Consider the following 25,215-nt stretch of genomic DNA (forward strand, 5'->3'; position numbering starts at 1 on the left):
ACCCCCGAGGTTCAAACAGCGTCCCGGGAGGGGACACCCGCAAAAGCCCCGCCACGGTGACGGGCCGTACCGAGACCGGCTCCTCCCGTCCCTGCAGAAACGCTCATTGATTTTATTTTTTTTTCCTCGGAAGGGACCACCCCGCCCCGTTTAAGCTGGGCCACGGCAGCCGCGCAGGGGCAGCGCGGAGGGCCGCACGGCGCCGTAGCAACCAGCGAAGCGGGGCGGCTTCCCGCCGCGGCCCGGCCGGTCCCTCCGCCGGCAGCTCCCACTCGGAAGCGGAAGCCCCGGGCAGGCGGCGGAGTAAGCGGGCGGCTCATGCTGGGCGGCGTGCGGGTGAGTGAGTGAGTGCTGCGGGGGGTGCCGGGGCGGCCCGGCCCGGCCCGGCCCGGCCCGGCCCGGCCTGGCCTCCCGTCCTGCCCTCCCTCCCCTCCTCCCGCCGCCGGGCGGACCCTCCCTGGGCCGCCGCGATAAGGGGGAGGTGGGCGCGCTGCCGCGCCGTGGCACGTTTGGCGCCTCCGGAGGAGCCAAAATATGGAGGGTTAGCCCCCGTTTGTGGGGCATAAAGCGATTCAGTAGCGGGGACTTCCGTATTTTCAATAGATGTCTATTTGCATATCTGTACATGTTAATTTAATGCATGCTTATGTGTGTTTTACTGGTGGAAGACTCCTTGCTTTGGATTAAAAATGAGCTGTAGCTGTGAGTTGATGGACAGGTGTAGTTTACGCTTCTCTGGTTATTAATGCATCCTCCTAGGCAGAGTACTTACATTGCCTTTGAATTACTCTGAGCATTACTCTTTTATGCAAATGTGGCACTAGGAGAGGTGAGTATTGTTAAGACAAAGCCACATCTTACTTGTCCAGAATTAGTTTGCTTCTATGTTTATTTTTGTCTTTGCCTGTCTAAAAAGAGGCTTCCAGCTTTTTAATGAACCAAATAATGATGGCTAGCAGACACTGCAGTTCTCTTACATCCCCTTGTTAGGGGAAGAATCTGAGTGGAAGGCATTAATTAGTGTGTTTTCTTCCAGTGTTTCTAATTCTGGCCTGTTTCCATTCTTCCAGAGGCTGTAGTTCTGCTCTCTCTGCAATGTTAACATGCAACAGCGTTACATGAAGCAAGATGGTTCTTAGGAAATGTGCTGATGCTAGTTATTGATTAAACGTGTACCTTGTCTTTGGGGCTGAAGTGTTGCATTTAAGATGATTGTGTAACATGGTTGTGTAAAGCATATGCTTGTCTTACAGTCATATTTCTGTTATAGGCCAATGTGAATCAAAAAGCCTTAAGTCTTTAGTTGTATTGCATGGTGTAAGAAGATACCTTTATTTAGGCAACTAAATTCAGTTTAAAAGCACCTACTTGCATGTAGCTGACTACAAAATTGCTATGCAAATTCAGAATAGAAGAGAATCCTGTTGTCATTGTCATTTTTCCTTCTCTGACTCCCTACCCCAAAAAAATAGATGTATACCCACGGTTTCGTTCACCAATGTTTCCCTTCAGCACTAATATCTAGACTTAATACATCTCAGTGGAAATTCAGAGCCATTAGTCTGCATTTAACTGCTGTTTTGCACCAGGAGGTGCTGGTCCATTACAATCCCGGTAAGAAGGGCACTCAGACTCTGTACAGCAGCATCTCAAATGCTATTTGTTAGAGCTAACCCTGTAAAGAAAGAGGATAGCGCTGATAATCTTGCATCCCTTCGGGTGCTGGACACCCCGAGTTGTGCAGCATTGAACAGACCTCCTCCAAGTCATGCACAGCATGTTGTGCAGACCCTGTCCGTAGAAAGGGTTACCCCAGTTTCAGTCACTTGAGCTATTAGGGATTCTCTTACAGGAAAATAACTATTCATCATTTCTACTGTCAAACAGAAAGGATGCTCTCATGAGAACTTCCTGCTTTTTCAGATAAAGGCAAGGACACGTAGGTGGGGTGATCACAGGTGCCAAGTGGGAGCTGCCTGCAGACTCCCCTGTTACAACTAGGTGCTGAGCTTATCTTGCAGCCGTGGGTTGTGCATCCCACAGCACAGGCCTGAAGGCCACGCTGTACGCGAAACACGGCACAAGACAAGGCTGGACCTCCTCAGGTTAACTGTTGCATGGATCACCAGCTCCTTGGTGTACAATGGCCTTCAGGTCAGGATCACTCCAACTACTCTGTTATGTCTCTCTGTAAAACAAGTGTGCTGTTTGGTGTCTGCTGTAAATCTACAAAAATATGGCTTGAGAAGCTAAGCAAGAAATCGAAAATATAAACTTTCTGTGTGAACACATCCATCGGCTGGGAATTATCTGAGGAAAATGATAACAACGTGGAGAAGGCAGAGCTATTTTCGGATAGTATGCTGTGTGAACGCTCTGCTTTGAAAACATCCAGTCCTCCTCCATAGTCAGCCGTTCAACCAACATTGCATGCGTCCACTTTTGGTTTTGTTTTTTTTTTTTTTTTAAAGAAATACAATTAATGAGTTTGGACACAGCTGAACATGGGAAGTAACTTCCTTAGCTTCTGCTGATATCAGCTTCAGAGCTCATCCTGAATGCAGCTTATTTTTAACAGTTTGACCAGAACCGTAGATTGTGAGGATGTTGGGACACACTGTAAAACCTTCCTTTTTGATAAAAAGCTTTGCCAATGTGAGCAGATTGCTGTTCGCAGCAGCTATAAAGCCAGCAACAGGTAATGGAAGATCCTGCTGGACCTTTGTTCTGTTGAATTTCACAGGGAAAATGCTTGGATATCACAGTGCCAAGCATGAGAGAGAAGCCCAGGCTCGAAGTGAGAACTGACTTTGCATTATCTTTTTTCATTCTCCCTTTAGTAACAGAAGAACGCTGCTCCTCTGTGAATTTGTGCTAAATCAGGTGTGACACTTTCTATAATAGCAATGCTAGCTATTGCATTCTGATTGTACATGAAGTGCATCTTATGCAAGAGTTGAGCTCTTAGTCTCGAATTTCCATCAGAGTCCACATGCAGATTTTGGCAGTATGGGAACAAGGAATCTTCCAGCTCTTTAAAAGATAGTGTCCCTTTTTGAATGAGCAGGAAGACAAAGTTATTTTGGGATTCAAAACACACAAATATATAAGGACCTACTGCATTTTAGCTCAGTTTGCACATGGCTATTTCTAGTTCTATGTGAGAATGATTAAAAAAAAAATTATGTATGCACCAGTTTTATGTGATCTGTGTACTGAGGTGTCATTTCCTAGTGTCCACCTTTGAAAGTGCTTCCATTTTGTCCTCTCTGCTAGCTCCAATTTCACATCAGAGAGGGTTTTTTTTAGTGTTTAAAAAAAAAAAAAGTAGTCTTCTCATTTGGTAGCATTTGCCTGTTGCAGGTATATAACAACTCATAAAAAATTATGCTTGTTGCAAAGGAAGCCAACATGTTTCTGTTTTTCTTCACAATGCCAGACAGCCTTGGTAATGAGCCGTAGTTCAGCTCTGAGTTGGTGAAAATTGGGATTCAAGGGTGACAAAGCACATATCTGGCATAAAAAGATGGGACTGATCCTCCAGCAGTGCTGGAGGAGCAGAGCTGGAAATGCTTCTTCTTTGGAGCATTATTTTTTTTGGTTTGTTTTATGAGGGCTATGCCTTCATAAATGCCTTTACCATTCACTCCTAATTAAAACCCTGCCTGTATCAGATTTTCAAACCTTAACCTGTACCAGCTGTTTCTGACAAAATGTGTTTATCCCCAGCTGCAGTGGTTAATTAGAGCTTGGCTCCTGAGCCAGCTGGTAGTGAGTTGGTAAAAGAGAAAGACTTAGTGCAGAAGTCCTGTGGAATTATTGAACACTAAGGGCAGACAAACATCTCTTGCTTCCTTCTGGCTCATCAGTGCTGATTTAAAAAAAAAAAAAAAAAAAAAAGCATGTTTTCACCTGAGCTTCTCTATTAATTGTATGTTATTGCAGGATGCTTCTTTTTGTACTCAACTCTGAGAAATCTTAAACCTATGCATTGTAAAGGAGAAAAGAGAATAAGAAGAGGACAAAAAGGGCTCCTTTTCTAGTCTCTCCCGGGTAGCTATTAATCTCCTTTATACCAGTAAAAACTGTAAAGAACCTACTTCATCTTTATTCTAGCATCATGAGGACCTCTGTGATTTTATTTATTTATTTTTGCATAGAAAAGGTAAATTGTTGCAACTTACTGAATTGCTGCAAAACTCAGTTTGTTCTTGTTCTTCTTTAGGCAAAAATGTCTGCAGCATGGGACTTCGTTGCACTCCACACTGGGCAGAAGATGCCTCTCATAGGACTGGGAACGTGGAAAAGTGAACGTGGCCAAGTAAGCAGAGAACAATACAATATTGTGCTCTCAACTAGTATTTGTGTTTTGTGAACCTTTTTTGAAGATCCTAGATCCGAGGCCTGGATCCTTTGCTTGAATGCTTTTAGTCATAGGTCGGCTGAAGTCAGTGGAGTGTATGTATGTATTTGCATGACTAAGGCCTCAAGACACAAAAGCAGCAGCAGAAGATCCCTTAAGACTTGTTAACCCAGGCCTCAGGCAGTGGTGCTCTGGGAGATGCATCCAGAAAGAGACCAATGAGTAGGGTGAGGCGGAAAGTGCTGTAGCTATAACACAGTGCCTGACTCTTCCACTGGAAAATCTTCAGGCTGCCAGTTTGACCAGACATCCCTCTGGCTTGGGCTGATGATTCAGCTGAAAGCATTATTTTAGGAGGCAAGAACTCTCATTGTTCTTGTAGCAAGTCCTCTTCCAGCTGTCTGCCTATGTTTAGCAGAAAAACAAAGAACTTGCTTGGATCATCCTGCTTTTAGACTAAAACGACTAATGTGTCATTAGACGTTCACTCTGCTTCTAAATGCAATGAATTGGCAAACACCATACTTGGAAACAATTCTGTGTGTTACTGCAAACTGTCTGTGGGAATGTTTGCATGCTATGGACTGTGCCTCCTGTTGTAATACTACTTGCCCTTGTCTGTCTTTTCCTTTCTGTTTCATTTAGTTAAAAGATAAATTATTGGGGGAAGAGCTTGCACATACTTGCTGTGAAAGGCAATGTCCATTGCTTGGTGGAATTCTTAGCTGGTATTGTTGTGTATAATGCTTTTTGGATTGTGCGTACCATTGCTTGTTAGTAAATGTTGTATATCTTGCTGCTACTCTTGCGTTAGCTTCATGATGGTTTTTGGAGTCCGTCGGATGACATTGTGCTTGTGACTGAGAAGGAAAGTTAAAACTGTTCTCAAGATGTTGTGCTATTCTGTTGTGCCAGCTAGAGGAAAAGGTGGGAAACAAGCTATAAAAATTAATTCTGTTCAGAGCCATTTTATTGTTGGTCTTCCTGTCCAAACAACTGTCAGGACAGTGGATCTGTTGGGAATAGAAGCTGTGCTAATGTGGAAGCTGAGTTGGTGTGAGAGCTCAGTCAACCTCTTAAATGAGGACAAGGGTGAATGTTCAGCTCTGTCACTTAAAACATCAACTGACAGCTGAATTAAGTTTATTAACATGCAGGAACTTAATGGATGAATTTCTGTGCACACAAAGCAGTTGAATGTGCATTGTCTAAAACAAATGTCTGAAACTAAACAAACAAAATATGAATGCATTGTTTATTTTGTGCACTAACTGTTCTGAGGAAAGTGCAGTCTTATAAAAGAACTGGGAAAGATCCTGCTTGTGCATAATTTAAACATAATTCAGATGGATTTTGCAATAGTAAGCATCACTTCTAGCAGCTGAACCCCACATAGGATCCAGCCATCTTCTCTGGGGTCCCATGAAAGTCATTGGGAGTCACTTCTTTGGCATATCTACTGTCTTCAAAGACTTATTCCTATAATGTATTGAAGGCAAAATCTAGAAAGTGCAGTGAAAATTGCCAGAGTTACAGAAGTTGCTGCTATTCCTATGGAATAAATAAATTCCTCTTTATCACTCTTGAAAATTCAGAAGCCTAGCAGCAATTTGGCAGAGCGTCCAAATGGTTTACTCTTAAAAGGACATGATGTAGTGCAGGGAGAATAATTGTAATTATGAATTAAAGACTAAGAGCCAAAAACCTAGAGAAGCAGAAGATTTATCATTGATTGTATTTAATCTATCTGTTTCCCAAGTAGAGGCTATTTATCAAAAGCTCTTTTGTGCAAGGGCTGCATTAGAAGCAAGAGTGGAAGTGGATGGCTTTTAAATTATTTCAGGTAAATATTTTGCAGATTGTAATTATTTTCCTTGCCAAGCTGCTTTTCAGTCTTGATCTTACTCTCTTGAGTAATTTCTTTATTATTGCTGTTACTGTTCTTGATCCTATGAAGCCTTGACCTTGTAGCCAGATCTTAGCAGTCCAGTACAAAGGTGTCACTGCAGCCCTAGTTTCCTAGATGGTAAGAATGGGGGCACGGGGAGGAATTATTGAATCTAAATCCACATTGGAAGACTATAGGATTTTACAGGATTTAGATTCTATAAAATAATAGGATGTTTTCTGTCTTACATGATAAAATGCTAGAAGAGAAACTTGTTTTACATGTTACCATAGGAACATGATGGAAAGGAACACAGTACAGAAGCTTATGAACTGGCAGCATCAATGAGTTCAAAGAGAAGTCCATGCAGACAGGAGCATCAAGGATATCAGTAGCGTGTTTTTTTTAATATTGGAGCGTGATTATCTGTAATCCTTTAATGCTTTGTTCTGTTCTCTCAAGTGGGCCATGCTTTCAACCTGGAGGACTGACCCCCACCTGATGAACAGTCTAACCTGCTGTGGCAGAGGCTGGTTCTGTGGGGAAGGGAGGCACGGGGCTTAGGGAAGTTGTATTTCTGTGCGAATCTTCAGGAAAGCTGAAGAGGAAATGCGTACCTCAGAAAACCAGTTGGACTGGGTGTCTTGTGACAGGATTGCAGCTATGGAGGAAACTGTTTAGTTCTTGGAAAAGTTTGTTAGACAATATAGAGAATCCTGGTTATGTGCACAAAAATTCACTACTGCTGGTATATATTAAGGGAGGGACTTGAATTCAACATCTGAAGGATAGGAGGCAAAACTCTTTGTTTTAAGGAACATCAGCTCTTAAGCTGTCATTACTTATGTGGTGGTCTGAGTTCCTTTTCAGCAAATTTTAGTACAGTATTATCATGGTTTAACCCCAACCGGCAACTAAGCACCACACAGCCGCTTGCTTGCTCCCCCTTGGTGGGATGAAGGAGAGACTCAGAAGCGTAAAAATGAAAAAAACCCTCGTGGGTTGAGATAAAAACAGTTTAATAATTGAAATAAAATAAAATAGTAATAATAATAGAATATACAAAGCAAGTGATGCACAATGCAGTTGCTCACCACCTGCTGACTGGTGCCCAGCCAGTCCCCAAGCAGCGGCCCCCCGGCCAGCTTTCCGCCAGTTTATATACTGAGCAGGACGTCATATGGTATGGAATAGCCCTTTGGGGGTCAGCTGTCCTGGCTGTGCCCCCTCCCAGCTTCTCATGCATCTCCAGCCTTCTCAGTCGGTAGAGCATGAGAAGCTGAAAAGTCCTTGACTTAGTGTAAGCACTACTTAGCAACAACTGAAACATCAGTGTGTTATCAACTTTATTGTCACACTAAATCCAAAACACAGCACTGTACCAGCTAACTCTATCCTGGCTGAAACCAGGACAAGTATGTACAAACTGTGAAATAGCAACACACATGTTCTGGTCATATTGCATCTGACTATCACGTGGACTAATGATCTGGTTTTTTCCTATTTTCCAGTAGCAAATATACTTGTACTGCTAAAATTTGACAACATTTTAGGAAGCAGGGGAGGCTGTCGGAGCCTTTTCTTTCCAAGTATTATTGACTGGAACTGTTAGAGTGAAAGCCTCTTTGTAATGGCTTGGGGCTGTGCAGAAGAAGCTCCCTAGTCACTTGAACTCCGTGTTGCGTGGAAGTATAAAGATGGCTTGTTTGTTTTTCACCTTGTGATGGGCAAATTGAAGAACTGGAAATCTGGTAACGGATATTATAATGAACTGGGACTTACAGATTCTGTTTCTGAATCTGCCACTGATTATTAGCAATATCGTGTTCCTCCATCTTCAAAAACAGAAGAGGGTGGGTGGGAAGGTCAAATCCCTTGCTAGGATGTGTAAATGGGACTGTAGTTCCTAGGACTTTGCTATACCATGAAGGAGAGTAAGGCTTCAGCTGCAGTACTGTGTCAGTTTTGGGGCAAACCACTTTAGGAAAAGCATGAACCAGCTGACGAGACAGCAGCAACAGTGACACAAGGTTTGGGAAAGGTGAGTTGTGATGAAAGACGGAAGTGCCTACAGTGATGTAGTCAAGCGAGGTTTGAGAGGAGGCATGCTGGTGCTTTCCAAATGCGCAAAAAGTCTTCACAAAGGCAAGCTATGAATTTCATGTCTGTGAAGAATAGGATGTGGCATCAGGGTCACCTTGGTTAGACATCTAAAAGGCTTTGAACATAAAGATATCTAAGCATTGGAATAGACCGCTTGTCACTTAAAAGAAGGGTTTTGACAAATGTGTGTAGGAGTGGTTTAGACTTAGTTGGCCTGGCTGTGGGGTATGAGGATAGACTAGATGATGTCTCAAAAGCCTTTCAGACCTACTTTCTCTAGTTATATGATGCTAGGTTGGTGAGTCACACTTAAGCTGTGTGACAACTTGCTTAATGCAAAATGAACTCGGTAATTGCTCCTTCCATAGCGGTATTGACAGGCTAAACTAAAGAATATATGGAAAGTTTGAAGGATCTTTTGGCTATTGTTACTTCAGAACACCAAATATCCAGAGGCGTATGAATCTCCAACTGCTTCTGTTGTCTTCCCCCTCCCCCCCCCCCCGGCCCCCCAGGAAATGCATGTACCTGTCTGAACATAATCTCAAAAATACAAACCTCTCTGTTAAAACAAAGTACTCTTCTTACATGTACATCTGTCTGTTATTAGGTTTTTTTTTTTTTCCCCTCCAGAAGTGCTTTTTTTGCACGTTTTCTCTTGATTATTTGCCTTTTACGTGGAACAAAAACTCTCAGTTCACATTGGAATGTCTTAGTAGACTGAGAGTAGTTTACACAAATACAGATTTTGCCCAAATCCTTATTTAAATGACCAGTCCCAGTTTTTCACTGCTAGAAATTTATCAAAACATGCTGATACAGAAATACAGCCTCCTGTTTATTGCTTTGCAGAGACATGTTTGGAGTGCCTTCTCCCTAGTTTTCTGCGAGTGATGCCTACTTTCATTTTGTGGCAAATTTTGTGCCTGATTGGATTAAAAAAAATATTATGCTGATAGAGGAAATGGGGGATTAGTACAGGCAAATAACACCACTGTTTTTTCCTTTCCTTTCTGCTTCAGCTCCACAACTCTCATGTTCTTGGAGGGTGGATATTGAGTCTTAAAAGCCTTTAATATGTCCCAAGAGGTTTCAGAATTACCACGACCTTGACTTTGTAGTGACCTTCTGAGGAATGTCCGTCAAAGTGAAACAAGGACTGTAAATACCATCCTGCTAGAGAAAGGAAGAGCTTACTTCACTGCTGTAATAGAAGTGCTTTGTCATTCTAGCTAAGGGAAACTGGTCTACATTCCAGTTTCCCTCTCAAAATGCCAAAGAATGCAATCAGAATATCCTGTGTCTCCCTTTACTGCAGTTCTTGACAAGAAAAACAAATTAAATCCACCATACAAGAGAGATCTCTTTCACATTTGATTCCCCTTTTCTTTCTGTAGCATCTGAAAGCAGGACTGTACACATCTTTAATTGGTGTAAATAATTTTGTCGGCTTTAAAATGGAAAATGCCGGTACTTTGATTAAGTTGAAAGAAATCAATCTCTCTCTAGCCTTTGTGGACACGTTTTTTAATCTCTTGACAAGAGAGATGTAATCTCTATAAATGCATTAGGGCCCTATTGCATCAAGCGTTATACACAGAGTAATTTACAATCTTCCACAGTCTTGAGAGACAAGTCAGTGAAGAGCAATGTATAGAAATCCCTGTACAGATCAGATGTACTCTTACTGTAGCACTTCAGATGGATAGATGTAAAAGAGAATGTGTGCTTACTGTCCAGTGGAAGTTAAATGAAATAGATTTTACTTAATGCTCATCAACCTAACGGGAGATGATGACGACGCTGAAATCTGTAGTAATTCGTGGTTCTTGTGAGGGAAGCATTGCTGTTGGCAACGCCTTCATTGTCAGGAATGCGGAAAGCAAAATGCGAAGTTGCGAGTATCGTCAGGAGATCCCCTGCAGGCCATGGGTTAATATTGAGCAGTATGGTGACTTTCGTTGTTGTGCAATCGGTGAGAATGAGACATGAAGGAAAAATGTGCCATAAAATAGCATGATCTTAGAAATTAAGTGTTAGCAGTTGAACCAAACCCAAACTCTGGCAATTCTGGAATTAGAAACCAGGTTCTTCCTTTAGTGGGAGAGAGGAGATATCTTCCAGGCTTGACTGACATCTGTTAGTTCCAGAAAGTTTGTCTTCCTAAGCCATGATTTATTTGAAAACTGCTTCTTAAAGCTCATTTTATATTTAAGAAGAGTGTGACAACTATAGTTAAGAATGAATCTCTATTCTATCTGGTGAGTTCTTGCATGCTTGGCCTGTGCATGGTCTGTTTTCTTGTTACTCTTGGAGTGTCTGCTAGCAATTAGCTCTTCGCTCCTAGAGGCTGTGCCACAGAGGACCGTGTCCTGCTCTGTTGGAGTCTCATGACCTTATGTAGGTCTGTGCTTTGGGGGTGTTCCTCACGAAAGCCCTAATTTTTTTTGTTTTTCCTTCCAGTCATGTGTCCCTTTTCACTGATTGCATTGGATAATCTGTTTCTGATTACAGGTGAAAGAAGCAGTGAAACATGCCCTAAGCGTGGGTTATCGCCACATCGATTGCGCAGCAGCTTACAGCAATGAAGCAGAGATCGGTGAGGCTTTCCAGGAGTGCCTTGGGCCCAATAAGGTAAAAACACAAGAGCCACCATGCTGACTGCATGTTGTATCAAAATTTACAACTGTGACCTGAAAGCAGGCTATAAAGTTAACATTTGTGGCTTTTCCTCCTGGTCTATCCCAGCTGTTTGTTTTTAATCAGGAGCAGGCATGAAATTTGTAGAAGCTGGAATGATTAATTGCTTAGTTTCTCTCCTCCAACCATCCTGGCTGTAGCCATCCTGGCTGTCAGGAGGATGAAAGATTGTCAGGAATATTTGCATGGAAACTACAGAAAATGCCTTTTTTAATTTTGCTGCCCCCCCCCCCCCCCCCCCCCCCCCCCCCCCCCGTATCCCAATTTGAGTGTTCAAAAAATTGGAGGTTCCCAGAATCACTAGTTAAAATGGAAAATATTTGCCATGATATATATGAAAAGTTACCCTAGTTTGCCAGTCTAGAATAGCATGCAATGGTGGGTAACCACAGCAAATTCGGTGACTGTGAGTTTTTTGGTTATAGATCAAATATGAGTAAGTAAATACGTACTTTTTTTTTTTTTTTTTTTTTTTAAACAGTGATTGCATTTGGAGGTTTGGTAACTGTGACTCTAGGGTCTGCAGTGAGAGTCCATGGGCTAAATATAAAGTAATGTGACAGGCATTCCTATGGATGACCTCAGGTGGAATCTTAAATTCATCCCCTTGCTCTTGTTGGCTGGAGGGGCCAGAAGGATTACCTGTACAGCCTCAGAGCTCCTGGAAGGAAAGTTCTTAAGTTCCTGCTTTCCTGCTGCTCTTGCCTTGGCTTTAGGGCAATCTCTTTGTTATGTGATTAGCTTGAGAGAGGCTGTTTTCAATTTGCCCCAAGGATTCCTTCCTACTAGATACGGTAACTAATATAGGGAAGCATAGGACTCTCTTATTCAGTTCCTATTAACTAGCTAACTTAAAACTAGAATTTTTAAAACATCTTTCTCTTTGAATACAACAGTCATATGTGAAACACACAAATAACTGAATGGTTGGAGGAGAGAAACTAAGCAATTAATCATTCCAGCTTCTACAAAGTATAGACTTGAGTGAAACTTGGTTCTACATAAGTCAGTGAGAAGTGCCCTCTGATGGTGTTCTGTGCTTCAGCTTGCCAAATATGATCTCCCTTTCATGTTTTATATTTCCTAGTTAATCAACTTTCCATTTGTATCATTTCTGCATCTTACCCTTCCAATACAGGGTATAGGGCGCTCAGTTCTTAGTGTGTTCCTCCCAGAACCTAGAAACTCAAGTGCAGAGGTTTGGGGAAACTTCTTCTGTCTATTTTCCCACACTCTTTCCATGAGAAGCATTCTTGGTTTATAACATGTGATGAGTATAGTACGTTAGCTGGTTGTGCCTAGAATATGTGAATTGCTAAATAGAAATCACGAAATTTACATATGAATAAACTGAGTAATCTTTCTTTTGGCCACATCACACTTAGTAGTGGCTTTAACCCTTGAACTGGAAAGTTTGGAAAAGAGTGTGTGTGTGTGGAGGGGATTGTTTTATTTTTCAAAACTTTTAATAAATTGCTAAGTATTTGGTATACTTTAGGACTTGTTAATGTAACTGTGTATTTCTCTTGCTCTTCTCCGTCCAGTATATTTTTTGAAAGGTTTAATTTGTAGGTTCCATGTATTACACCCCCCCCCCCAATTGTTCTATTTGTTTTAAAGCTAGTTGGGGAATTGCTACAATGCTCTTCCTGAACTTATTCCTGTAAATTATGTTCTCCTCCCTTTCTTAAAGGTTATAAAAAGGGAGGACCTGTTTGTAACATCAAAGCTCTGGAATACCAAGCACCACCCAGAAGACGTAGAGCCAGCGCTAAGGAAGACGCTTGGAGATTTGAAACTGGATTACCTGGACCTGTACCTCATGCACTGGCCTCACGCCTTTGAGTAAGTTCTACCTGGAAAGGGCACAGAAAGCAGAAACCCCAGTTTTACTTAAATGGCTGGTGTTATGTCCTGAGGAGCTTCTTTCTGGGCTGTGAATTTCTTCCTGTGTATACTGCCTGCAAGATGTGTTTAAGTGTGGCTAATAGTGCAGTCCTACAGACTGTAATGTAGACACTCTTTTCTACCCATAACCTCTACACTTACTCATGTTTGGTCCATTCATTCACAGAAACAATTGTTGGAATTTCATTCTTCTTTGAATTTCAGTTGGGTGAGAATTTGCTGACTGTTATATTTGTAGCCAGTCTGTAAACATACAGTAGAGGAGACAAAATTTCTGGTTTTGTGTAGAAGTACTGTAAATAGAAAAGGGATAATTGTTCTCGTTATTTAGCAATGATGAGGCTGGAAAAATGGGTATTAAGTCTTCATTTAAAATCTTTAAGCAATTACTTAAATTTTTTAATAGTGAGAACAACTACGTAATGAAATTAGGATCACTAAACTTCTGACAGTTTGGCATGGGTGCCAAAGTGAGGTAGCTGAAAGAAGTCTACCTGGGAAAAAGTAATAAAGCTTTATGGGACAGGTTTCTATACTGAAGCTTGACATCTTGCACAAGCTGAAAATTTGGCTTGCTGTGAGGTAAAATCTTTGTTGAGTTTAAAATATATTGGAAGTTAAAATAGTCTAGGGTCTTCATCTAGGCATTGGGGAAGTATGGCAGCTATTCTTGGTTCTGCTATTGACCTACATGGTAACCTTGAGGAAGTCCTGTCACTGCTTTGTGCCTTAGTTTTACTTATCTGTAAAATGAGAATTAAGTGCTTTGTAAAGACAACAGCACTTTTTGCTAGTAGTTGTTAACTGTAACTGGAGTGGCCAAGCACATGTAGTGTCACGGTGGTATCTGTATGAGGAGGAAATGAAAATCACTTCATATGACACTTTAATTCTATGATTTGAGGAAATATGAGATGAAAAAATTCTCCAGTGAAGTGCTAAATGCACTTATCCTACAACCCCATCAGAAGCAGAGTTCCCTGCTTTATTTTCTTGTAGATGTGGAAGCAGTTCCGCTCACCCCACCCCTACAATCAGTAAAAAGGTGGGGGGGGAATAAATCTCCTGACAAGATGTTTGCATGGAGATTTCACTCAACAGGGGAAACCCTGTCAGTTTAAGGGGCTTCTCTCTGTTCTGCACATTTGAGAACGTTTTTTTTCCCCTTCTAGTCATATGAACTGAATTTTACAAAGCACACAACACTGATGATAAAAGGAAAGACGCTCAAAGTGTAAATATATTCCTCAGCATAACAGAATGAGGAAGTGTTTTCAACTAGAGCTGGTTTGGAGGAAGAACTGTTAAAAATTCCCCCTATTGTGAAACAGTTTTTTTTTCCCAGTTGATTGGAAAAAAACATTAAACATTGCTTTGATAATAACACAACACAAATAATGATTTGTATTTAGATATTACTACTATTTAAATGTGCTTGATGTTGTGGAAACTGTTGATAAAACTGACGTTCTAATAAAGCAGTATTATGTTTTCTCATTGGAAGCTGTTCACTCTACAGTTTTCCATTAGCTGTACTTCAACTGTTTCAATGCATGGTTATCTATAATGCCTATTGTATTGGGAAGCTAAGCAAAAGAATGTTATTTACACATAAATTAAAATAGTCTTCTGGATGAAAATCACAGTGCCTCTAGGTCTTGAAAATTGATCTCTCACTTAATAAATTACTCTTGACATATGAGGCTGCTTTTCTGAGTTGGGAGCTCATAAGGTTTTCAGAGTTATTTTTGATTCCAGATCTATCAATGACCTGAACAAGAACCATCTCCCCTTGTCCCCAGCTACTGCCATTTCTCACACCATTCTCTGCTTAGGTAGAGCAATGTAAGACAGTCTCTGAGATCTAAGCTAGCAGAGTCCTGCAGTGGTCATGAAGCAGCACTCTTCCAGTGGGACTGCTCGCACCGCTTCAAGCATGGACTTCTCAGAGACCAGTCACAGCCCTTTGGCAGTGCGGTGGTGTCACCTGGCATAACCATGTTCTTTGTGTGTGTTTTTTTTTTTTTAATTTAATTTTATTTTTTAAATGCATTGGTATGACTAACTGGAAACACATCCAACCCACAATCAACGTGTACAGGTTAAGACCTCTGTAAGAATCTGCGCTTGTAGAGAGTGCTAACACTGCCACAGAATACAGGGGGAGTAGGAAAGCCGGCATACTTGGAATGCAGTCTCTCCTAGTCCCACTTAAACCAAGATTCCTTTGGTAGCAGCTCCAAACAGACTATGAAGAATATTAGTCCTCCCTCAAAAACAAATTGAAAAACTAAAGCCGCCTTCTGAATTGCTGCTCTCTAAATCGGCTGTTTCGCTAGGATCAAAGTGTGCAAAGAGCTGCTGCTGTGTATACGGTGGCTTATCCGTTCTGTGTAGTCACTACTGTATAGACAAGTAGTTCAAAGTACTGTATAACAAGTTTACATAGGAAAGACTGTATGCAAAATAATTTCTTATAGGTTAAATCAGCATAATGGAATTCAACAGACAAATTTGCTCAGTTTGTACTCTACCCTCCAAACTATGTATAAGCTTTTGAGAATACTTTGAGGAAAGTTTCTTTTAGTGAAGAAATAACATAAATAATGTGGTATATGTACTTACATTTTACCTTTGATGCTGTAGACGAGGGGACAATCTCTTCCCAAAGAATCCTGATAACACAATGCGCTATGATTACACTGATTACAAGGATACCTGGAAGGCTATGGAGAAGCTGGTAGAAAAAGGTCTTGTGAAAGCCATTGGGCTGTCAAACTTCAACAGTCGTCAGATTGATGATGTACTAAGTGTGGCTACTGTCAAACCAGCTGTGCTCCAGGTAAGATGAATGTCAAGGAGAGGATGAATACCTTTCCTATGTGTCCGTAGGAGTGAAGAATTTGCAAACCAATGCTACGTGTTTAGCACAAGGGGTGCAGCTTCTGATGTACAGGGAAGAGTATAGCCAGCTCTGCAGGAGTAGGCACACAGAGGCGGTCTTTCCAGGTAAATTAATTTGTTGGGGAGGAGGCCTGTATCCGTGTTCTGTGGCCATTTATACCTGCTTAGTTGACAGGTCTGTGGAAGAGTTCGTCTTCCCTCTGAGGATCATTTTACTCTATAAGAAAGAAAGACTGTGAGGGAGTAACTTGAATTCCTTCTATAGAGAGCTTCCTTGCTTGTTGGATGATCTGTTTGGTACATGGGGAAAATGCAGCACTCTAAACTTAGGCAATCTATTCTCCTTTTCCTGTAAACTTAGCCTACGAGACACTTCTTCATTCTCCTTAACTTAAGCCTTATCCTCATAAGGTTTTCCAGAATCTGGAATGACCTGTGATGTGTTTGGTTCTACTGTGCTTTTGACTTCCTGTTTGTTTAGAGTTTTGTGTTGATATCTGTTCTCTAGCCACTCATTGTGGGTCATTTTAATAGGTCGAATGCCATCCTTACCTAGCTCAGAACGAGCTGATTGCTCACTGCCAGAAACGAGGACTGGTTGTCACTGCCTACAGTCCCCTTGGTTCTCCAGATCGCATGTGGAAACACCCAGATGAGCCTGTGCTTCTAGAAGAACCTGGGATCAAAAAACTGGCAGAAAAATACAGCAAGTCACCTGCACAGATCATCCTCAGGTACAGAACAATTGTGAGAGAGTATGGCATTTGGGACCTGGCCTTAAATAAAGCAAAACATGCAAGCTAGAAGGAATCTACTTAAAGCGTGTGTTCTTCCCCATCGGTGGGGAGTTAAAATCACAGAGTGCACCAAAAGCAAACCCCATCTGGTGCTTGTTTTAAAGAGTTGTTAGGGTTGGTCCTGCCTTAGGGCAGGTGGATGGACTAGATCTGAGTGGTCCATTCAGGGCCTGGATCCATGCCTGAGACAGTTCACTACCTTTTCTGCTGTGGAATAGCAGTAGGACAATTAAGGCAGCAGTGCACCACAATTGAGTGCCGCCTACTCAATTTGCACAGTCAGTTGCTCCAACACTTAAGCTCTTGCTACTGCATTCGCGTGGGCTCCCAGGAAGAGGGGCTGAGGAAGGGACCTTCCTCCTTCGCACTGGAGAACCCTTTGCTGTTTTGTTTTTATGTAGCAAAAGCCAGCTGCTGGATACTGGGAAACAAGATGATTGAGTGATATACAGAATATGATCAGCACCTTGTAAAGTAAAATTGGATTTCTATCCTTATTTTTTGTGCCTGGCTCTGTATCTATCAATATCACTAGTACAGCCCTGGGCAGCAGCATGTTACCCTGCCAGCTGAACACGTTCAAGATTTTGTGCTCAAACGACTAGACAGGTGCTTGAGGGATATGGGTTTTCTTCTAGTTTTTCAGTGGTTGTCATGTTAGAACTTGTGTAAAATGCTTAAGTATGCTTTTTCTGACTGTTTCTTGGGTTTCTAGCTTAAAGCACCTGAAACTTGCTTGCTTGTTCAAAGGCATGAACATCATCTTCTCATTGATTAGTCCAGTGGCTACTGTTTTGCTTGAGCTTGGACGTACTAAGTCCTAATACAATACAGTGCTATGTCAGCCGTCTTCTGGGTATTTTTATTTCACATAGAAACATAAGTGGCATCTCTGATGCCACAGATTATTATTCAACCAAAATAAATATTGTGGTTCTTGGGCTGCACGCACAGAAAATCTCTCCTCCTCCTCTTAACAGATGGCAAGTGCAGCGTAAAGTGGTTGCCATTCCCAAGAGTGTCACTCCTGCTCGCATTCAGCAGAATCTCCAGGTAAGTTTAAATGGAGGAAAGGAGTTTCAGCAGCGTCCTTTCATGTGAGTAATATACTGTCCTACTACTTGCAGAACAACAAGCTGAGGCACTTGGCTCATACTTGTTCATCAATGTATGCACACGCTTAGAAGGGAGGGTAAAGATTTTTGGAAAACAAACTTGATATGTTGTAAGCAACTAAGTGTGTGCATATGTCCACATCCACAGTCTTGTTATCAAAAGGTAGAGAATGTACTTTGTAGAAGTTAAATGAAAAATCTTTACTGAAATTTATCTGAGATACAAATTTATTGAACAAGGGGGTCTTCTAATGATGTTCAATAGTTCTTATTTATGAATAACAGTTGCTCTACCCTGCAAGTGAGGGCTGGTGACTATTTCTGCAGCAAACTGTCATTCTAATGATGCTGAAAGAATAGAATTAGTGTGATTCACTTCTGCTCTGAAGTAGAAACAGTTCACTTTAGAAATTATTTGAAAACTCTGACTTCCAGTAATTTGGAGGGAAGTCTCTGAATCATCCCCTGTGATTTTTTTTTTTTTTTTTTTTTTTCAGCCCTTAATCATACAGATGGGCTGGTTACATGTTTTTAAGTTAGGACTTGTCTCTGTAACTGTTACTCCTGTGAAACTGAGTTCTGCCATGTAGTATGCTGCTAGAAATGTCAAGAAACTCAAGTAACTCTTCAGTTACTTAAGGGTTAGATCTACATGGGAACAGAATATTTGACTGAATAGGTAGCACTTACTTGGAGGAACAGTCCTGCTTTTTATCTTTGTGGAAGTGTGCTATGCAGTATCACTGTAAGCTTAGAGTTGGCAAGTGTATGAATACCTTGGGCTTTAAGCCTTTGTTTTGGTGTTTGTTATAAAATTAGTTTAATGGCAACTTCATATTTATAAACAGAAGACAAACTAATGCTGTCTGAAGCCAAGATTTTTACAGATACATAAATTCTATTGATCAGAATTGCATAGAAATTCCCTCTATTTGAGGCTCAGACTTATCAAAGTTGCAGCTTCTGAAGGTGTTTGAAATATTACAAGTCACATTATGTTTAATTTACTTGGGTTTTGACACTAGGATCTTGCAACTCTAATATAGCACATAGGTTTTCTTTTTGAAAGCACAGAAGAAATATTATGTAACTACAGCTTAATAAATTATTCCAGTCTTGTGTGTGTGCATGTGTGTGTTTGCCTCAGTTACAATTGTGTTGTTGCACTGTCGTCTGAAACTAAACACCGAAATAGTCAGCAATGTCTCAGGTCACTGCTGCTGTTCCATTCTGTCCTGGATTAATGAGAAGTGGAACCTTTTTGCCTTGAAGTCAGCTCTATTGCTTGTGGATCTCTGGAGAAACTCACGGCACAAGGGGATGGTTGTGACTTACAAAGGAAACAAAACCAAGAGGCAAAACTCAACATCAGTTAAATATGAAAACCTACAGTTATTGAATAAAAGCCTCTTGCTTTTGTTCTCAGGTGTTTGATTTCAGCCTCACAGAAGAGGAGATGAGCCACATTGGAGGCCTGAATAAAAACTGGCGTTACATTGTGCCAATGATTACGGTAAATTTATCATGTTTCTATTAGTTTTCATTATGTGCATGGCCACAACTTGGGGTTTTTGCAGTTTTCTTTCTTTTACTGTCCCCATGAGAACTAGTTACTCATAAGAACACTACATCTGTTTAGGGTATCTAAAGTGAAAGAATTTTTCAAAAGCTGGGTACAAAAAGGGTAACTTTTTCAAAACTTTTCTCCTCTGTTTTTGCCACTGGTGGCTCTTTCAGGTTCTCATTACTGACCTGTATATGGGCCTTTAAGCCAGGGTCCCATCTTACTTCAAATCTCACCAAACTGCTGCTGATTTGTTCTTCTCATGGATAAGCAGGCTAAGGTCCATGCCATTCCTCCAGAAGTATTTCTTGTTCCAACTGTTCCCATCTACTTTATACCATAAACCTCTAAGATCAGTGAAGACTCAGGGTGCTGTCAGTTCTCCACATCCATCGTGGAAGTCACATGAGGGAATTTGTCCACTCCCCTCCACTGGATGTGCCCCTTTTCAGCATCTGCTGTAATGACCTTCCTCCAATGTAAGGAGTTCGGCTTAGGCTGTTGTATTTTTCTTCCCAAATCTGTTAGCCGCAGCATCTTTTAGCATTAGTACTTTACTCTGTCCACATGAAACCTTACCTCATGTGCTATCAGATGCCAGTCTGTTTTTAGAGAACCAGTGCCTTGTAAGCATTGAAGTCCTCTTGGTCTTCCTTTTCTTATATTAAAGGACCTGACCTTGTTCCCTTCCCCTCACTGCAAAACAAAAAAGAAAAAGTCTATGCCTTGTTGTCTCCTGCCTTTATAGTGTTCCTTATTTCTTATTGTCCTGCATCTGACTATACAACAGAGAGCTGTTGCCATTCCCTGGTGCGTCACTGACCAACATATGGCAACTGTGCTATAATGAGTCTGAAGCGATTTATCCCTTCTCTATCATTCAGTACACTGTATAGATACAGTAGGTCTCTCTGCAAATTTAGAAGCTGTCAAGCATACCTTTGCCTCTCCAGCAGTTTGTCTGCCTGTAAATTATTGTTCAATAGTCAGTGGCTACTGGTTATAGGAATTATTTGGGGAAAGCTTTTCTCCAGGATTTATTATTGAGTTTTTTTGAGTACTTGAGAGCATATCAGTGACCAGTCTGAGTTAGAAAAGAGAAGTTGTGAATGTGTGGTGAATTACTGTCTCATATCAAGGGTAGATACTTGTTACAGCTTTCACTGTTTGTCATGCTGGGGCTTATGAGAGCTCCAAGGCCATGCTTTTAACTGTAGGGTTGCTGCAGTATGTGTGCATAAATATAAACCCCCACATTCCTGCAACCAAAATTATCTTCGTGCTTACGGATCAGGAGTCTATGCACCAAACTGCAAACTTAACTGCTCAGCTGTGTGAATGTGGTAGTGACAAGTACACCTGCTGCTTACAGTATGTTTCTTTCAAATGCTTTGCTACTTGTGCTGCAAAAAAAGTTGTTTTGTTAATGAAACTGCAAAATACATTAGAATGTAGCCTGGCTTGGATGAGACGGGGATAATTCATGAGCTTTTGTTACCTGGGAGACCTGATCAGATCACAGTGACTCACAAAGGAGAGATGAAATACAGTTCAAAGTGCTAGCCCATCCAGCTAGAAAAAGGGTGAATGTGATGCAGCTGGGCTTCAAAGATATTGCTGTATTGTCAGATAACAAGATGAGGAGAATTAAAACACAACTCTGTAGCTGTAAGATCTCTAGTGGAACCTTTTGTCTCCTGCCCGTCCCTTCTGGGCTTATTAGAAAGAATTTTCATCAACTGTGAATTAAAATTCCTGTCTAACCTTTCATGCCTATCTCCTCTATGAATCTAACGTACAGTGTCTGGATTTCAAAGTGTGATATGGCAGTGATGTCAGAGTTCCTATCATAACTGATGAGACAGTTGTTCCTTGCTTTACTTCACTGATATATAACCACAAGTTCTTGTAGTTGTGCCACTCTTCTCCACATTGTGTTTTTGTTTAAAGCCTGAGGAGAGGCTATTGTATTGCATGTAGACAATTTAAGTTGCTTTATACTTTAACAGTTCCTTATGTGGATAGAGGTTGGAAATTATTCATCCATGCCTTGCACCAGCCTGAAATCAAAACTTTTGGAAACTCATAATTGACGAAGGAATATAATTCAGCAAAACTTGAATGACTAGCCAGCCAGGAGAGGAGGAGCGATGGTGTTGTACACATGATGATCTGTCTATTTTTGATAGTTAGCTACCGTTGACCTGCAATGTGTTCACTGCTGATTTTACTCCCCGCTCCTTCTTTCAAATTCCTGGGGTAGACTGGAATCAGCTATGTGGAACATTGCTTCTGGCAGCTGCTGTCTTGGCATGCTGCGAACAAGAATGTTTACCTGAAGAGCTGTTCTGTGTAGCAAAATATGCAGGGGGAAGAAACTGGGGGGAAAAATGAGGAATATGAATTCTAGGAACACACGGAAGTTGTTGAGTCTCAAGAGAATATGAGGAAACCTGAAGATACTGTGATACTTTTGTCCACAGTTTTAAGGATTGCCTGCAGTTGACAGCTTCATTTCAGCTTTATTTTATTTTAATCTGAGCATCAGTCAAATGTTAAACCTTAACATCTTAGTTTTCTGCTCTGTAGTGCCCCCAAGCGACTAATTTCACATTTCAGTAGTCTTCACGGTAAACAATTCATTACTAGGGATTCCAGCTGTTGCTTTGAAATGCAAGTTTTATACTGAAAGCTAATAGAAGGACTTGCTAGTGGATACTTGGTTTGAAAGTCCCTGTGATTCCCTCTGTCCCCATAACATTTTGAGTAATCTCTAGCATCACATTAATATAAAAATCACATTTATATGTATAAAAATCAATTATTTCTCTAACATAACTTTTATTCAGTCATTAGTTGCTTAATGTAAGTCTGAGCTGAATGATGCTAGTCTGTCACCCAGATACACCAGGTGTGTATCTCTTTGCCAATGCTGCACCTACATTTCCCCAAACATTACAGATGAGGAGCAAGGTTTTACCTCAGCTCTTTGGGACCTGGGGTGTTGCAATGGACTTAATGCAACTAGAAATTCAACTTGTGCATCTGAATGCTTAGAGGTGGGATGTAGGAACTGAGACTTCTGCATGGCCACATCTGCTTTTGGGCCAGCCTGAGCCTCTGTTTCATTATCTGTGAACATCAGTTTCAGTATTCCCATTTTGCAGCTGGAGAAGCTGGTCTTCCATGGAAATGTTCTTAAACAAAAAGTGCTATGAAGGAGTTCAGTGACACTGTTAATACTTTGGTGTATGACCCTGAACAAGTTATTCAGTGTGTTTCATCTTATCCATCTGTAAAATTTGCAGCCCGGCAACTCTCTATCATGGAAACATGGGCAAAAGCTCCAACTCCAGTAAAGTGTTTTGAAGTGTGCATGTTACAACACTTACTCAGTAACGGCTACAAGGCAAAAGGCTTTTAACTATTCTTAATCTTATTCTTCAAGCCTGAGCAGCTGGAAGAAAGACTCTTGCTGTAGGCTACAGAAATCTATCTCTTTTTTTTTTAATTAATTTTTTAAATATTTCTTTCAAGAAGTGCTAAGAGGACTCGGGGGTAGAGGGAACAGCTCTTGTTTAAGCTGAATAAGATGATCCCAGATGTTTGGGATATGAAGATTCAGAAATCCAAACCATGCAGAGTTTGAAGTAAGAGTCCATGAGAGTAAGAATGGATTTTTATCTTTCTGACTTGAGTCTGTCTGTTTACTTCACAGGTGGATGGAAAGCTAGTAGCAAGAGATGCTGGACACCCCCATTACCCCTTCAATGATCCCTATTAACTACTAAAAATTAAGGTGTTAGTATAACATGCTCCTCTGCATGCTCTTCCACAAAGTAATTGTTGCCACAATTTGTCAAAAACCTGTCCAAATAAAACCTTCCTTCCTGAGTAGGTTTACTTACAATCTACTGCTTCTAATTGACCTCCTTTCTGGAGATACCGTAGCTTCCATGTCAAAGTTTGTGGATTTATTACAATGACTGCAAGCTTGCTCCTGGAAGCATCAGATCTTTTGGGGATTAGGTAAAAGTGGGTGAGCCTAAATCAAGTTCCAAACACATCATTATCACGTTAGGGCAATACTTTGGGTTTACTGCCTGTGAAACAAGTTTGAAAGCCTTAGTTATTACCATGAGGGGGGAAAAAAAAGGGGAAAGGCATGAAAGCATTTTAGGACTAAACAACTGCTCAGCCATTGACTTTGATATCTTAATTAGTATTTTTATGCAGGGAATAAAGTGAAATGTGCTACAGTTGCACTGTGTCCATAAACCATTCATTAAAACCCAAGTAACCAGCCATGCCCAGTGCTTTTTATCCCCTTTAGAGTACTTGTGGGACTTAGCATTCTCTCTTCTCTATTTTCTTTTTGTTTTAATTTGCCTGTAGATTTGAGGAGAATAAATGCATACCCTGGAGCAGGCCTTCAGGGCAATCCTCTCTGTTGCTTGTCACATGAATAGGTTTCAGCTCTGACAATAGCTCTCATCACAAAAGCCTCAAGAACTTTTTAGCAAGTCTTGTACAAAAACATCCTGCTTTTACCGTAAAGTTGCCCAGTGTCTTTTTACCAAAGATGTCCAGTTTGAGTTCTGGAAGGTCACAAAATTAGTTCCTGACTGTACAGTAAGAGCAAAGACCTGTCAGAGGGCCCCTTCGATTTTAATGTCGCGTTTTTGACTGCTGCCTGGGCTGATGCTTGGGAGAGCTGGTCCTGTCTCCTGTTCTACCGCTGACCTGCTGGTTAACACTGGGCAAGCCATTTGCCTTTTCTGCACCTCTGTTTTCCCACTCGCCAGGTCCCTGTGGTACTCCCTGGCAGGGACTAATTTACTGAGTGCTGATACACTGTTGAGCAGGACTGGAGGTCTAGCACTAACAACGGTTATATTTTGTTTCAGTCTCTTAATGAATTGTCTAGCCATCTGACTACAAAGGGCATGAGGTGTTAGTACCTGCCAGTGCTCTGATGGTGATACCTTCTGTGGCCTTAGCAATGTTAACACTTTATTTTGATTTTTCTCTACCTGTAAAATGGGATTAATGCTCATTTGCCTTGGTGCAGACAGGGTAGCAAGTCAGAGTTTCTAAAGGCCTCTCGGATTTAAAACAAAGGAACTCTTTCAGATCTGTCAATGCCATTCAGCGACAGTCATGGGCACGATTCCTCGTTTGCTGCTGGATAAAGAAAGCTTAACTGACTGTAAGTGAACTAAAGAACACTTTTTTTTTTTCCCCACAGCAATAACAAACATAGAATTAGAAAAATAATCCTCTGTATGCAAATAGTTCAAAAATTAAAGAATTAGATTATTTTAGCTTTGATAACCTCATTTACAGTACATGTATAGTAAAACTATATATTCATCTCAAGCGTAATGCCTCCTCAAGTATTTCCTGTCCTGGGCCTCACAGCATGCAGCTGAACTGGAACAAACCTGTTTATCACTTTCTGTAATCCTTATGTAAAATGTAAAGAATTTCTCTTCCTCAGTAAAGTGTTTCCTAATTCCTGCTGAATTTACCTCGGTGGAGAAAGCCATTACAGCTCAGTTGGGCTTCTTTACTGGACTGGATGTTTTCTTCTAAGGGAAATGAAATCCCTGTTGTTTTTTTATTATTCTAATCAAACACGGGTGACTTTGAATACGGTTCTTACTGCAAATCAGTAGGGAAAGCAATTTTACTTTGACGGTGCTATGTAGAATGTTAACAGCAGTCATCCTGCCAAGAAAAGGGGCTTTTGTTGCATGCATTTCCACTTGTATGTTTGCATGTCTTAAATAAATACTCTACTCAGTGTATGACTTTGAGACTTTTTCCCCCCCCTCTAATGTCAGGGCCCCAGTTAATTTTTTCTGGTTACT

The 25,215-nt window shown here is 41.1% G+C and overlaps 1 protein-coding gene across 2 annotated transcripts; it reads left to right on the forward strand.

The window, feature by feature from the left end:
• AKR1A1 (aldo-keto reductase family 1 member A1) lies at positions 1-25,161 on the forward strand. 2 transcript variants are annotated; one of them, XM_075508668.1, is made up of 10 exons: positions 3-336; positions 2,841-2,883; positions 4,226-4,321; positions 10,869-10,988; positions 12,748-12,899; positions 15,609-15,804; positions 16,401-16,600; positions 17,644-17,716; positions 19,205-19,291; positions 23,061-25,161. In XM_075508668.1, the coding sequence occupies exons 3-10, from the start codon at positions 4,232-4,234 to the stop codon at positions 23,124-23,126; spliced, it is 984 nt and encodes a 327-aa protein (XP_075364783.1). In that variant the 5' UTR covers positions 3-336; positions 2,841-2,883; positions 4,226-4,231; the 3' UTR covers positions 23,127-25,161. The 2 variants fall into 2 exon arrangements, with proteins under 2 accessions (XP_075364782.1, XP_075364783.1); XM_075508667.1 differs by lacking the exon at positions 2,841-2,883 and having other exon boundaries at positions 1-336.
• Positions 25,162-25,215: the final 54 nt, after the last annotated feature.

The sequence above is a fragment of the Mycteria americana genome, chromosome 7, assembly GCF_035582795.1.
Source record: "Mycteria americana isolate JAX WOST 10 ecotype Jacksonville Zoo and Gardens chromosome 7, USCA_MyAme_1.0, whole genome shotgun sequence".
NCBI lineage: Eukaryota > Metazoa > Chordata > Aves > Ciconiiformes > Ciconiidae > Mycteria > Mycteria americana.

Bases quoted from the DNA above. Each gene is read 5' to 3' on its own strand.
- AKR1A1 (XM_075508667.1), top strand. The intron at 4,322-10,868 runs GTAAGCAGAGAA...TTCTGATTACAG, and splicing joins GGAAAAGTGAACGTGGCCAA to GTGAAAGAAGCAGTGAAACA. The intron at 12,900-15,608 runs GTAAGTTCTACC...TTGATGCTGTAG, and splicing joins CACTGGCCTCACGCCTTTGA to ACGAGGGGACAATCTCTTCC.